This window comes from Corythoichthys intestinalis, chromosome 8 (genome assembly GCF_030265065.1).
Source record: "Corythoichthys intestinalis isolate RoL2023-P3 chromosome 8, ASM3026506v1, whole genome shotgun sequence".
NCBI classification, from domain to species: Eukaryota; Metazoa; Chordata; class Actinopteri; order Syngnathiformes; family Syngnathidae; genus Corythoichthys; species Corythoichthys intestinalis.
The window spans coordinates 21,522,522-21,538,457 of record NC_080402.1 but is presented as its reverse complement, the minus strand read 5'-3'; the positions used below and the strand labels follow the sequence as shown (position 1 = coordinate 21,538,457).

Here is a 15,936-nt window from a genome sequence, read left to right as displayed (position 1 = left end):
TGGCCTAAGTGTCCTGCAGTGTATAAGACACGAGAGCAGCCTGTGAAAGTAGAGGCCAGTGTCTCCATACTTCATCCCCGCATCATTCGCCACATTTGTTTTAGGTTCTTGGGGTTGGATTTGTTAAAAGTAAATTCTCCCCAAAAAGGACACTTATACGCCGGTATTAAATATATTCTTTTAATCATTATTATGCTTTTTTTTTGGCCTGTAAGACTTGTACTCTGGAAAATACGGTAATTGCAATATCGTTGAAATTCAGATGTCTCTTTAATTAAGTGCATTTGAAATCAGCAACGATTTGACGTAGGATCATGGTCTTTACCTCAAAGTATCTGCCCACTTTGCAAAGCGCCTAATTGTCTCAGACTGATAAATGACATGGTTCATGGCTGCCATCATGTGCAAACCATTACATCACCTGCCAAACTAAGCCAACTGATATATGTAAATGCATGTTTGTAATTTACAACAATACCTAACAATATCTATAATGTTTAAGGTTACCCTGGATAACAAAGGTTGAGGGCATTAATGTAAAAATGTGCATGACATAACCCGATGAAAGAACATAATAGCTTATTTATTTACTTTTAATGTCATGATGGAAGGGGAACTTTGAAATAAGGGAATATCACTCATGGTAATACTGGAACCGAGCAGTATTTTTTTTTTTTTTTAATGAACTTATTATGTTTGACACATTTTAAGTCCTATTTTTTATCAAAATGTATAAAAACTCAGGAAAATGTATATAGGGTAATCCACATATTTTTCTTTTCTTTGAAATTGAACTATATTCAGTCATAGAAACATCTTTTATTAGTTATTTTTATTACATTTTGTTACTTTTATTTATTACAAAAATGTGTGTTCCGGTAAATTAAAGGTGCTATATGGAGTTAGTTACTTTGTTACTCGCGACTGTAACTTCCAGCCTAAAGCGCAGTTGCAGCCTGTGTTAAGATCATGCATGGCGTGCACGCTTATACGAGCACGAACATGAAACAACGAGTGTTTGGCCCATCAAATCAGTACCAGAAATGTAAAAACAGCAAATAGGATTATTTACTGTTAGTAGCAAGTCCTAAGTGGGTTAGTAAAGAGTTTTTGGCAAGTGGAGACTAGGTGGAGGCTCGATGAAACAGTGCTGCTGCCACTGGGACGCATGTGGACGTGCATTAGCACGTGTTCGCCCAAATAGTTTGCAGCGAACACTCTCTGTTAAAGAGGAGAAAAATGGCTTTTTGGGGCAGTCTCAGTTAGAATGTCAGGGTTCTGGGTTCTCATCAGGGCATTGGTGGAACATGTATTGAGTAGAAAAGTATTTTGAATTAACTCTAAAAATTCCGTACAGTACCTTTAAGGGATTTGGAGATGTTGCAGTATTAGTGTTTTAATTAAAATATATGAAAGATTTTTTTTCCCCCAATTAACAAAACATTCTTTAATAAAGTGTGTTTTTTGTAACGTTGGCTCTCGTTTAGTTCTTCATGTTTAGAATTTTTTAGCTTAAAAAAAAAAAAAAGTTAGGTGCCAATTATAAGTAATGTGACCCGACCCAATAGTTGACATTGGAGAAAAACAGCAAAAATTGGACTAGCCTTAGAATTCAGTACGGATTTTGTCTAAAGTCAGGGGTCTCCTAACCGGCCAGTTAAAAGGTGTCTTTTTTTGTTGGAACGAAATCCTGCACCCACTGCGGCCCTATGTGGAATAGTTCGGAGACCCCTGGCTTTAACACTTTGTCTCCTACTGTATTTTGGGGCTAGAATATAGCTCAAACATTACTGTGACTATGTATGTTCATGGATGTTTAAAATAGAATAAATGAATTTAAATGACCCAGGAAACATGAATATACAAAAGTGATTATGTATACATTTATGCAAAATATTGTTATATTAGTAATCACTAAAGAAAGAAATGAAGTATTTACAGACACAGCATAAAAAGAGGCCAAAAATAACTAAATGTAACTCAATAAGGCTTTGTAAAACCGGTTGAAATGATTGTGTTAAAATCAGCAGGTGCGTCAAAACTGTTGCAAGCAGTCTCCAAAATAACTTAAGTTTAATTTTTCATACTGTAATAGTTTAAATTTGTTACACAGAAACAATAACGGAATGGCAAGTTACAAAAAAAAAAAAAAACCTGGCAGCATGCCATAAAATAAGTTCATACATTTGACATAAGGGTTTTCCGTAACATTTAATAGAAGGGAATTGTTTTCCTAGGATGTTTATAGTGCTTAAAGCCTTAAAAAGCAAGTTGCTACATTTGTGTTGTACACTCAAAATGGTCTCAAATGATTTATTGATCCTTTAGAGAGGCTCATTTAGAGACTAAAATCTAATTTACAAATATGTAAATGAGACTGCGGAAACCACACAAAAAGGCAAACCATTCCACTGTCAACACATCGGGATGACTGTATGAAACTACATTTCTTACTTGCATGTGCAAATAAAAATGGATTACAGAGTGTAAATAAATGAATACTGAGGGAAAGTGTTATCTCCCAGTAGATGGTCTATGTATTATAGGATCTTCTTCTTGAGTATGAGCGGTCCCACATTGTCTCCAGTCAGTTCGTTGTGCTTTAAGTGTGACTTGTCACAAACAGGAAACTAAAAAGAGGAAACATTTTCATGTTATTAGCCAGCTGCTCAAACAGATACTCCTATTTTAGGTTTATAATTTAGAGACTGTCCATATAGTTTAGAGCACATTATGATGATTGCCATCAATCCATTGATTTTCTACAGTGTACTCCTCAAGAGGATCACGGAGCTAGAGAACATTCTACTGACTTTGGATGAAAGACCAACACAACATCCAGGACTGGTCCCTCAAGTCAACTATCCACCCTCAGATTTAAACAATCACTGCTTTGGAACAAAACCCACTGAAATATTGCAGATTTTTTTTGGACCATTGTTTCAGCTGAGATATGTGGTTGGCCACTATTTTCCATGACTTTTGACTTGAAATTCATACATCGATTTTTCCATAAAGCCTTCCAAATGCATGAGGGTCGACCATATGTTGCCTTGCCCAGCTGGTTTATGGAAATCGGTGGAATTTACTCTTTCAGAGACTAACTATGACACTGTAAAGTGTTTTACAGTAAGACATGTAAAGTAGGAAGGTGAGGGGGTACAGGGTGTAATTATTGCACTCACATCTCAGTTCTTGACAACATTTAGTAGACTGAGAAAATGACTTACGGTTTTAGAGCGCCAACAGCGGCAGTAGCACACGTTTGCACTGTTGAGGTCCTCAATATCTATCTCGTTAACCACTTTGGGATTCTCCTTCTGAATCTTCAGGTTGATCAGACAGTCTCTTTGCTTCTTCTTCTTGGGAAAGAAGGGCCGAATGGTCATGTAGCCCAGCAGAGCCAAGATGCCAAGAAGAGGCAGCAACCGCAGCCATTCGGACACTGGGGGCACAAAGATGCACACAATTAAGAAGGCGACACTTTCTTGAACATAATTTTCAACTCAAAAAGCATCTCAAATTTTAAATCGATTCCATAAACTATTGTTCTAATGGTTATATACTGGTGTGGTATTATGGTAACTTGGAGAGTCAACTAATTACTGACTCTCTACTGAACTTGTCACCGGCATTACCAGTGTGCTGATTATACCATATACAACAACAACACCTAGAAAGCAATCTTCTACAATCCTCAGGACAAAATATTATGGTAAAACGTCTTAATGTCTTTTAAGAAATGTACAGGGGAGAATCGAATGCATAAAGCACACCAGTAATACACACTTCAAGTTATTAAAGTAGTGCAACTCTTGCAATATCCAGTTCATAAATAACACATTCGAAAATACATACTTTAGTCTAAATGTATTTCTGCATGAAAACTGGCACTACAGTGACCCACCACTCATTGGAATTTTATGCGATAGTGTACTGTAGGTTAGGCGCATGGAGCTTAAAAGTGTCCCCTTTATAGTAAAGAAGTCATCAAGCAAGATATTCAGAGAAGGCTACTGTATTACAGCAAACGTTTATTCACCTGTTAACCTTACAAATCCACCGATCGTTTCCGGAAGAGGAAGTTTCTTAAGGTATGCTGGAAGCTGAATTTTTATTATCCTCGAAATAGTTTCTAAAACCATCTTGAAATGGATCTGTGCAGTAACTATCGGGTTTGACTTAAACTGTCCCTTCGATTCGTAAATGATTACGCTTTTTTCTCAGTGAAGCGACAATATATGGGAGACGGTACAAAAAAAGTGCGTAATTACGTTCGTGAATACACTTAAATTCGTCCTGTTTAACCAATCAACATCCGAGGAGTTGGTGGCTGTTGATTGGATATCAGTATAAAGGCGGTGCTAATTGGTTACTTCATGAACCTCGTAAATATTGATTTTTAAATTAAAAAAATAAATAAATACAAATTAAAAACAACACACGAGCACACAGTAAGCAGCCCGGCCTTTGCAGTCTTTGCTCAGTCGCCACCCAAGCTTGATTACGTCCAGATTGGTATGACGAAATTAATTTGGGCGTGTCTAACAAAATGAGATTTTTTAACTTGTTTTTATGCATCTTCTACTACATTTCACTTACCTAAAGAACTTTGGCAACTTCTAATGTAAAATGTGCTTTACAAATAAAAAAAAGATTGAACTGGATTATCCTCAAATTTACTCATATGCCTCTTTGACATACCTCCATTATTCGCTTTCCGTTTGCGACCCCCAGCGTTGGATTTTTACAATTGTTGCCTGTCTAACACTACAACACCCATATTGCACTACCCAAATGATGAGGCCGATTCTATGCCTGAACAGATTTGTTTTTCGATTTAAATTTAAGTGTTGACTCTGTCTTAGTCTACGAGTAGTGTAGATACAAGAAAGCAACACACTGCAAATATCATAACAAATAATAATTTTTGTTAATTTCAATTGAATCGGGGTAATTTTAACCAGGGATATTCATGGAAAGCTACTATTCCTGTGTAGGGTCCTTAGCCTCCGGTGTCATTGGTGAATGACCGAATATGTCACACTGCAGGTTGTTTGCCAGGCTGCTTTGTAAGTATTCCACATAATACATTCATCGTCTGAGTTATTGCAGGACTGTATATGTTGCCAGTTGCATAGTTCGGTGTTGTTTTTTCTTTTTTTGCTCAGAATATATCATTGTTGTTTGGCAGTTAGCATGCTAGTATGCAAGTTAGCTTCCTTAGCGTCGTAAATTGAGTGTGAAGTTCACTGGGAGCTAAGTAACTCCTGCCTCTTGACATCTGCTATGCTGGTCAATACATACTGTGACCGGGTATAACTATTTGTGTGTTGCACATTTAGTGAATGAAATTGGTTTCATTCGTTCAGCGTCCAGCAAGCCCACCAACATTTTGACATTAGTTAAACTACGTTTCACATCACCCTTTCGAGTTTACAAGTGATCTTTGCACATTATCAGCAAGTAGACCAAAGTTCAGTCTTGAGTGCTAGTTTGTGTTCACGCCTGAGTGCTTAAAATGTCACTTCAATTAAGACTGTAGTTTTCCTGTTGGTAAACATTCCATTTTATGCATGTATTCCATAATTCCATAATAATAATTTTGCAACATTGCTGTGGAATGTATGCTTAACATCATTCTTGTCTTATGTGGACTGTGATTTCATCTAAACCAGTTAATCCAATCCAGCTAGTATTGCATGCAATCCTTAGTTAACCCACATTACTGCTGATTCTTAATACGGGGTGCTTATTTTGGCCTTGGGGAAAGCGTAAGCTTGTTGCAAATTGCAAATGGTGTGTTGTGATTTGAATTTTTCCTTTCCCGGTTCAGTGCAGCAAAGTGGCGTCAGGCACTGTTATACAGGAACAAGACAGAACCTATACATCGGCAAGAACACTAAGGTCATCTGTCAAGGTTTCACAGGAAAGCAGGTTTGTTCTAAACCCTTCTTCCAATCCAAAATGTGTTTTACAATGTGATTCAATGCCTCAGCCTTTTTTATTCGTAAGTAGAATGCTAGCACTAAACTCCAAGTTTCTTCACATTTTCCAGTTTTGGACTCTTCGTGCTCTCAACTAACATCTTCAGTTACAAGTGCTCTTTTGTTTTATGGTAGAATCACAATAAAAGTTAGAGACAAATCTAGAAATGCATGCAAAATAAACACAAAATCATTTTTTACATTTTTCATGGTTTCCCAATTATTTGACGGACAAAATGATATTGTCAAATCCTTTAAGTCTAAGACCTTAGTTCATGTATGCATAGTAATAATCCACAGAAGTTTGTTTTTATATTATTACCATGAAAACAAAAATTAAACTTAACTGCAAGATATAAAATACTTAGTTGCTAATAAAAAATACAAATCATGAACATGTAGTCAATTGTTTTTACTTCATTTTTATTTCTCTAAAATATGCGTGCATGCTGACCCCGCGACCCGACCCTGGATTAAGCAGCATGTGATAGGTGGGTGTGATTTTCGGGTTGGTGGATGTTCGTATACTTTGGGCTGTATTATGCACAAAACGTACTGTATTTTATGTTTTCAGTTGATTGTTTGATTGATATTAGTCTGTATTTATGTGATGTTTTATTATTATTATTGTTTTTCAAAACAACGATGATGCCATTGATAAACATTGAAGCATTTGTAGCTCATTATACTGAAAACAAGCTTTCTGAGCAGTTGTCTTGATTTTCTGTTGCATTATAGACTGAACTGTTTTCTTGTTCATGTTAAACATGTATTAAGTAGCATGCTGCAGACCACACTTGTATCCACCTTCTAATTTCAATCAGTAAAAAGCACTTTGACAGAACTCATTTGATAAATTCTGAACATTGTGTACTCAAGCAGAATATCAAAACTTGGCAAATGTGTTTGACAGTCCAGCTATGTGAATCTTTACAGATTTATATTCCCCTTTGTACTTAGCCACGTTTTTCATCCACCATTTTGCCCTCAACTTAATAAAATGGTTTCAGTGAACACTTCAGGTAATTAGAAAAGGATGAGAAATGAAGCCAGGGATATTGAGACCACATTTTGTGTTCGAGCTTAATAAGCAAGCCATTCTTCAAATTTATTGTCCCATTTGCTGCAAAAGGGTGGGGGGACAGCAAAGCCAGCAGACGAGAGAAGTATATTGCATTTCAATGGAAGTGCTCATTCATAGATTGTAATTCCTTTTAATGAGAGAGTTGAAAATTAATAATTTATCGTATTTTCCACAGTACGATCTTTTGCTACTCTACATTTTCTCAGCAACCTCAGCGATAATAGACAATTGTCTATTGGGATTTGTCATGCTGTAAATCAATTTCACCCACTTAGATAAGCAAATTTGCAATGGAAAGAAGAAGAAAATAATCTTAATAGTCATTACAGGCAATTCCTTATGTTTGTTTTCACAATTAAAACAGTTGTGTAATATTTGTACCTAATAGACAACTTATTTGGGACAGGAATGATAATAGTATGCTTCACCCACTTTTAAATAATAGGGAAAATGGATTTAAAAATTTTTTTTTTTTTAATTTTACAACTTTCTACCCTTTAGTCATTAGCAGAAATGGAAAGTTTGACAAATTTTATGGCTTCAGTAAAACAACACAAAACATGAGCATAGAATAGAAGAATAGAATAGAATAAAACAGCCCTTTTTGTCATTATACAGTTGTATAATGAAATTGTGGAGCATCTCCCTTTACAGTGCAGGACAGGTAAAAATCTCGAAGTGGCTTGCAAGAATAAAAGTATAAAATCTAAATAAATATAAAATATTTATGAGGTAGTCCTATGTTCGGGCAGTGCAAAAAATTGAAGTGACGTAGCAGCAGTTGACAATGAAGGCATTGGATATTGCACATTAATATTGCACGTAAATAAGTATTGCACATAGAATGTGTGAATAGAAGTTAAGTAGCAGAAGTTGTCAGTGAGGGATTGAATTTTGCACTTATTAAGTATTTCACATAGTATATTGAATGTAAATGAATATTGGACATTGGGTGATGTGGTGTTACATATGGCTGTTAGGGTGGAGATGGCTTTAGCAAAGAAACTGTTCATTAGATTTTGTTTTGTTTGTTTGACACCTGTAACGTATGACCAGTGGTATCATTCTATAAAGCAGCCACAAAAAAGAAGAAAAAAACAAAAAACAAAAAAAAACGTAGGAATGGCTTTTGATAGCTTAATAATTATGTATTTTGCAATATTATAATGCTTTGATTGCCATATCGCCACGAATTGCATGTCAATCAGAGATATTGTTTCCTGAGATCTACTATGGTAACGCTTGTGATTACCAAACCTTGATCAAACTTTGTTGTACTCTACCCCTTTCACACTACCACCTCTTCAAAATTTTACAATGCAGTATTTAAGTATTCTTAATGTGAATGATTTTTCAAGAGTCACAAACTTGAAGAGTGAGTTATTCTCATCTACATTCACAAAAACACGACTTCTTTCTGCCTAGGGGACATTTCACAGTCAACAGTCTATCGACTATGGATCACAGTTAGTTGGAGGAGTGTCCCCAGGCAAGGGGGGTAAGACGCATCTCGGCCTGCCTGTCTTCAACTCAGTCAAGGAGGTCAGTATGGATTTGCTCCCTACTTATTAAAAGGTTCCCAGTAGCTTTGCAAGACTGAAACATTATTCAAATTTTCAAAATGGACGTTAGATGGCAGTGTTTCACAGCTTGACTTGACATTTTTTAATAAACCTAAATTGTGTTTTCTACCCCAGGCGAAGGAAGGCACTGGAGCTGATGCCACCGTGATATATGTGCCCCCTCCATTTGCTGCAGCTGCCATCATTGAGGCCATTGATGCTGAGATTTCCCTGATAGTATGCATTACTGAGGGCATCCCCCAGCAAGACATGGTGAAAGTGAAGCATAGACTTCTGCGCCAGAACACCACTCGTCTCATCGGCCCCAACTGCCCAGGAGTCATTAATGTAAGTGGTGTTGGGAAAGTTCGTTTCATAGTTCATAATTGAAAACTTTAAACTAAGTTCATTGTTCCATAATAGAACTAGTGCACCATTTTTTCCTTTAAGTCTAACAAATCCTGGCACTCTTAAATAAAAAATAAACTGCTGTCCAAAACACGGTCACAAAAATGTTCATGGAGCCAAAATACACTGTTCTTCACATTTGCCCAGCATATGAAGTAGCACTTTTAACATATTTGCATTTTCTTTGTTCATGCTAACAATGCTGGTTACACAAACATATGTGGTTTGAAGGTTACATAAATACAAATACATATGCAACACAAAGGATTGTAAGTATTGTTAGTTTGTATTTTGTGAAGTAGTACTGTTGTAAGTACTTTATGTATTTGCTCATCACTTGCAGATTTTTTTTGTATTGCAGTCCTGATAGTAATTAATGTAGCAAATTAGATGTTTCCAATTGTTTTCATGAATTGAACTCTTTGAGGAAGTGACAAAATGTGCTAAAGCTGTATTTTTGTTCTGTTCTGTTTTTTTTTTTTTTTTTTTTTTTCCCAAATGACCGTGACATGTTTAATCAAAGGTTTGAAACTGTTTATTTTTAGCCTGGAGAGTGCAAGATTGGGATCATGCCCGGCCACATTCACAAAAAAGGAAGGATCGGTAAATTTTCCATAAATTTACATTTTTTAGAACTCCACTCTTAATAAAGGCCAGTTTCGTTTCTCTAAGCAAGAAATAAAATCATTAGCTTGCTAGAGAAACATGGACAATTTTGCTACTGTATATGCTCTAATTTTATCAGTCTGTCTTGTAGCAATCTGCAAACTATGAATTTTCAGCGCCGAAATCTTTATCCCCTTTCATTGTGTGACCAAATTTTCTTTATAGCGGTGTGGATAAAGAAATGCACTGTAATATCAAGTGGCAGCATTTGTTTGCCAACTTTCTTTCAAGCCAGAATCTACATTGTTGATTGAACAATAATTCATACAACAATAATCTTATTTAAGCTATGAACATCGTAGGGTGCAAAGGAATCTGGGAGATCTTCATGGCTCCTCTTTCTCGTGCACTGAAGTAAAAAATGACTGCTGTGTCGCTTTTGAGGTTAAACATTTCCAAAGGTGTCTGGTTTAAGTCCACTAACTAACTAAATTAAACTAAAACTTAGGTCCATGTTTTCAGACAAAAAAGCCCTATTAATTTGACAATTTTCAACTGGTTTTTAAGTTTAAGTTGTTCCTTAAGTAGACTATAGACGTACTGTGGAGTTATTTGGTCATCTTTGCAGAAGTGCTATCTGTGTGAGTTATTTCTCTGTTGTCTTATTTTCAGGCATTGTGTCTAGATCAGGAACTCTGACATATGAGGCTGTGCACCAAACGACTCAAGTTGGCCTTGGTCAGTCCCTCTGCATTGGTAAGACCATAGTGATCTTTTCATTACTGTATTACATTTAATGGTCCCCTTACTTGAAAATCCGAATTTTCCACCGTTTCACGGATAACTTGGGTCCAAATGTGTTTGTGACCTGATTGAAGTTGAAGCTGTTTGTTGATTTCCAATCGCATTTGAAAGTCAAATGTGTCTGCAGGCATGAAAATCTCTCACCTTTCGGCGAAATTCGCCGTTTTGAAGTCAAAAAGGGCGACCTACGTGAATTGCGTAGATCCGAGGAGAAATTCTTTTTGGGGGGGGGGGGGGGGGTCGGGAGGTTTTATTTAATTATCATTATTATTATCATCATGTGATTAACTTAGTACGTAAACTGAGCACTTAAGAACACAGTCAGCAAATCCTTTTAGATGCTTCGCTGACGAGAACCAATCATCGGCCCAAGCTGCGTTCCATTATTCCAAACGCGCGCACTCCTTACGCGTGTACATGGAGTGCTCGGAGAGCCTTTGGTTGCATTGCAAAGCAGCGAAAACAAAAAGCAGGCCTTATCCACATCGGGGCAGACCAGAGCGCAGCATACACACTTGCCCGTATTTGCCAGCAGATTGAATTTGGTGAGTAATGGTTTCAATCTTTTTCACGTTTTGCGATATAAAAAAGTTACTGCCATTCGTTGCAGCTTGCGTTGAACACTGCCAGAGCTAGCCAAATCTCCCATGAAAAAAAATAGCTCCCGTTAAATTGGCGTCAAGAAGAAACACACTGTTGAGTCAAATTAAGCGGCATTCTCTCGGATGGAGGGGGCGCCTCACATCGCTCCCGTCATCCGCCGGAGACGCGTTATTTTTGGCTTGGATTTGAGCTGACGGCAGGTGTCGGCACAACAGCGGCCCGACGAGTGGTGGGAATGAGTCCTGCTTCTTAAAGCTTTTCAGAAATACAGGGATCCCTCGTTTTTCGCGGTTAATGGGGACCAGAACCCGGCGCAATAAGTGAAAACCGCGAAGTAGCGCCCCCCCCCCCCCCCCCCCCACACACACACACACACACACACATTTTTTTGTGCGTGTTCAATGCATTTATTCAGATTTTACATTGGAAAAACGATACATATATATAGAGGACATGTTTCTTCACTTTTTTCACCAAAGTATAATTTATAAATGGTTTTCAAGCACTTCAAAATGTAAGAATTATGATAAGTTTTAAACATGTTACTGCCCCACCGAATTATTTTTAAACAAGAATAAGGTAGTTAGAAAATGCTTGGCTTTATTAAAAGCTTCATAGTGAGTCTACTCAAACCCTCTCAGGCTTTGGTAAACGGTGATTGGCACATGTGCAAAGTTTTTCTTTTTATATATATTTTTTTGTTTGAAGCAACTTATTTGATTGAATAATAAAGACACAAATGTCCTAGCCAAAATGTGGCCCAAACGCAAAACATTACTTAAATGGAAAAATTTGTTTCAATCAAGAAAAATAGTTTTCAAATGCTTTTTTTGTCTCAAATTTATTATTGCAATCAAAAACATTTTTTTTTTAATTGAAGCTACTTTTTGGGATTAAAAGTATATACTGTATTTTGATTGAAGCAACTTTGTTTTTGATAGAAGTAACTTTGTTTTTTGATTGAATAATAAAAACACAAATCTAACTCCATCGTTATTGAGTGAGAAAGAAATTAAGAAAGCTTTAAAACTAAAAGCCACCGGGGAGTCTGTTTGTTTTTTTAAATATTTATATTTCATTACATAGACATGCGTCGTAGGGAAGGGAGATTGAGGGATTAAAAAAGGAGTTAGATGAGGCTGCTAAAGGCAGTGGATACCTCATCAGCTGGGTGAATAGCAGACCTGGTAAGAACAAGTTTGCAAGGATAGTCGGGTATTAAATAGAATTATAAACACAATTACAATGTCATTTTTCTTTAAGATTTTTATGTCATTGCTTTATTAATCATTAGGTGCTAGAGTTGTTAAGTATGGATAATAATGAAATAATAGTTTTAAGAAAACTGTGCTGTTGGTGGCTCAGTGACCATCTGATGTGGGTTGTTCTCAGATGAACAAGTTGAGGAAGGAAGTTTTGATGCAGAGGTTGAAGGAAGAAAAGAGGCAGACTGACTGAGTCACAGCCAGAAAGTGTTGATGACAGTTTTGATTTCTAGTCACTGTTGCCCCCTCCCAATTAAAGTATGTCACAGTCGCAGCCAATTATTATCTAAAGCTGGTTAAAATTTAAGTTATGTTGTTTTAAGGTGTATTAAATACTTGTTCATGTGCCCCTTTTGATCTACGAGCACCCACCCCTCCACCGGTCTCTGCATGGCCCTGCTGAAACACAGTGTGGGTCGACAGAGCTCAATATTTTGTTGGGGTGTACAATACAGTGTACTGGAACATATTTCCTCCACACCCTTCTCACCTTTTTAACCCCTGACCCATTTTCATGCCTGTGTCTGGAAATTTGAATTGGGTGACAACGTGACGTAGGATCATTGCGATATGGAAGTACAGTGCCGGCCAAAAGTATTGGCACCCCTGCAATTCTGTCAGAGAAAGCTAAATTTTTCCAGAAAATGATTGCAATTACAAATGCTTTGGTAGTAATATATTCATTTATTTTGCTAGCAATGAAAAAACACAAAAGAAAATCGGGGGGGGGGAAATGAAATCATTATCATTTTACACAAAACTCCAAAAATGGGCCGGACAAAAGTACTGCACCCTTTGAAAAATTATATGATACTTCTCTAATTTATGTAATTAACAGCACCTGTTACTGACCTGTGGCACATAACAGGTGGTGGCTATAACTAAATCACACTTGCAGCCAGTTAAAATGGATTAAAGTTGACTCAACCTCTGTCCCCTGTCCTTGCGTGTAAAGAGAGAGAAAAGAGAAGACCAAAGAACTGTCTGAGGACTTGAGAAGCAAAATTGTGAGGAAGCATGGGCGATCTCAATGCTAGAAGTCCATCTCCAAAGACCTGAATGTTCCTGGTTCTACTGTACGCAATGTCATTAATGAGTGTAAAGCCCATGGCAATGTGGCTAACCTCCCTCGATGTGGACGGAAAAGAAAAATTGACAAGAGATTTCAAAGAAAGCTTGTGCGGATAGTAAATGAAGAAACTCTACTAACATCCAAACAATTTCAAGCTGTCCTGCTGTCTGAGGGTACAACAGCATCAAACCGTACTATCCGCCGGCATCTGAATGAAAAGGGACTATGGTAGGATACCCAGGAAGACAGCACTTCTGACCTGGAGAAAAGCTAGGCTGGAGTTTGCCAAAACTGAGAAAGCCAAAAAAAACGTTTTGGAAGAATGTTCTCTGTTCAGATGAGACAAAAGTCAATGCAGAGTTTACAGTGGAAAAAAACGAGGCCTTCAAAAAAAAAAAAAAAAACTCGTTCCCCACAGTCAAACATGACAGAGGTTCCATGATGTTTGGGGTTTGCTTTGCTACCTCTGGCACTGGACTGCTTGACCGTCCGTGTGTATGGCATTATGAAGTCTGAAGACTACCAACAAATTTTGCAGCATAATGTAGGGCCCAGTGTGAAAAAGCTGGGTCTCCCTCAGAGGTTATGGGTCTTCCAGCAGGACAATGACCCAAAACGCACTTCAAAAAGCACTAGAAAATGGCTTGAGAGAAATCACTGGAGACTTCTAAAGTGGCCAGCAAAGAGTCCAGACCTGAATCCCGTCGGACACCTGTGGAGAGATCTTGAAATGGCAGTTTGGAGAAGGCACCCTTCAAATCTCAGAGACCTTGAGCAGGTGGCCAAAGAATAATGGTCTAAAATTCCAGCAGAGCATTATATAAACAATAATAACAATAATAATAAATGCACTTATTCAGGACGACATGGCAAATTACTCCATAATGGTCAAAACTGTCGACTTCACCTTTACTGTCGCACCTCCCGAACGATATTTTATGACACCTAAATCGGACATATGTCATTTCCCTTTCCGGCTTCGGAGAATGTAAACAAACCAAGAGGCTTGACAAGTAGCCGACATGCTAACCCGAACCGAGTGATGTTTCAAAGTCTTTCGAAGCGGAAAATCACACATAACTAGCCCAGATTATTTGACATGACGACTGGGTTGTTGATTGTCTTCGTGGATCGGCAAACCGCCCGGCGGGGAGTAATTTACAATTCGTTCCCCGGAGGAGGGCGGCTGCAGTTGTTGTGCAGCTAACGTACAGCTAATGTGCACAAGGAGAGCTTTTTATATGTCTATCAATGATCAAACGTAAGTAGTCCTTTATTTAAAGAAAGTTTGTAGTGTTTACTTTGTAATCGCTGTATTCGTATTTGACATAATACAAAACAAGATGTTTACTCAGTTCCTCGTAAGTCCAATAGTCCCACAGTAGTAGGGCTTGTTTTGGCCAATATCCACGGTGATTGGGAACCTTTTGAAACTCCAAAAAGGCGCACACGCCTCCCTCTCATAAAGCAAGATTTTTCTGCAGCTGTTCGGCTGGCGTGATGCGAAAAATAAACGTATTAATCCGCAAAATCGGCTGAATCCTTAGTCCTCATACACAACAGTACGGCTGTTTAGTGAAGAGAACGCCTTCACCCGTACACGTCACAGCGCCCTCCTCCTCAATGCAAGACCGAAGCCGGAAGTCGCTCATTTTAATGGCGCGGGATTCAAAAAACTAAATAAATATAGCGATCGCTTCCACACACATCCAAGCGGTCCATATCATTCAGGAGCATAAAATACCGCGTGTATTATGAAATAAACATGCTTTGTCGTGTCACATGCACTTTAAGTTACGCTTATCCTCACATGGGTCGTGCGGCCATCAGTTTTAGATATCTTAAAATGAAGTTGCTGATCTAAACACACAATTATTTATAAATGGAAATTTTCTGGGGTGCTCAGACATTTTCATACCACTGTATTCTGTGGTCTGTATAATCGAGAAATGGCATAAGCGTAAAACATTTCATGTCTTAAAAGGTTGTGTTTTCTCATTAGATTGAATGTGTCAGCATTAATATGCCTTTTTTTGCCAAGTATTATTTACTACTTAGACAATTAGTCATTTTGTACATACAAAATCTTTTGGCCAGTTTATCTGCCACCCAACAACTGAGGTGAAGTGTGATACCCAAAATAACACAAAAACAACTTGGGTTCATTATGATTTTGACACTTTAATTATGTAGTGTCCTCCAGTCTGACTTCATAAAGGCCACTGCTGCAATGGAATTTAATGGGGTAGAGTTTATTAAAGGTGGTTTATTGGTGGTACTGCGACAGAATCTTTAAAGTCTTACTCTGACCTGCAGTGCTGCAGCAAATTACCGCTGTTCCAATTTTTAATATTACTGTCATGTCATCCGTGTTGCCGTTAATGTGTTTCTTTCATTATTATTCATAACTTTTTCTTCTTATTAGCGTTGAGCATCTTTTAATGATAAACAAAGCTTTGTTGATTTTGTCCTGTGAATATTGGGCTTCTGGAGGTGTAATATTGCAGTAGAAATACTTTTCAAGCATGATTTATGGCTCTTATGA

At 37.6% G+C, this 15,936-nt stretch overlaps 2 protein-coding genes across 2 annotated transcripts in view; one reads left to right on the top strand and one right to left on the bottom strand.

Moving 5' to 3' along the window:
• Positions 1-16: 16 nt before the first annotated feature.
• cisd2 (CDGSH iron sulfur domain 2) lies at positions 17-4,214 on the bottom strand. Its single transcript, XM_057844161.1, has 3 exons — positions 4,043-4,214; positions 3,231-3,445; positions 17-2,630 (listed from the first exon to the last, which is right to left on the bottom strand). The coding sequence occupies exons 1-3, from the start codon at positions 4,143-4,145 to the stop codon at positions 2,541-2,543; spliced, it is 408 nt and encodes a 135-aa protein (XP_057700144.1). The 5' UTR covers positions 4,146-4,214; the 3' UTR covers positions 17-2,540.
• A 769-nt stretch (positions 4,215-4,983) lies between these two features.
• The window catches only part of suclg1 (succinate-CoA ligase GDP/ADP-forming subunit alph), a 30,741-nt gene continuing 19,788 nt past the window's right edge, over positions 4,984-15,936 (top strand). The window contains exons 1-6 of the mRNA XM_057844058.1: positions 4,984-5,072; positions 5,837-5,937; positions 8,497-8,613; positions 8,769-8,981; positions 9,587-9,644; positions 10,320-10,403. Of these exons, the coding sequence (XP_057700041.1) occupies positions 5,039-5,072; positions 5,837-5,937; positions 8,497-8,613; positions 8,769-8,981; positions 9,587-9,644; positions 10,320-10,403 (607 nt within the window). The 5' untranslated portion in view covers positions 4,984-5,038. The remainder of the gene's footprint in view (positions 5,073-5,836; positions 5,938-8,496; positions 8,614-8,768; positions 8,982-9,586; positions 9,645-10,319; positions 10,404-15,936) is intronic.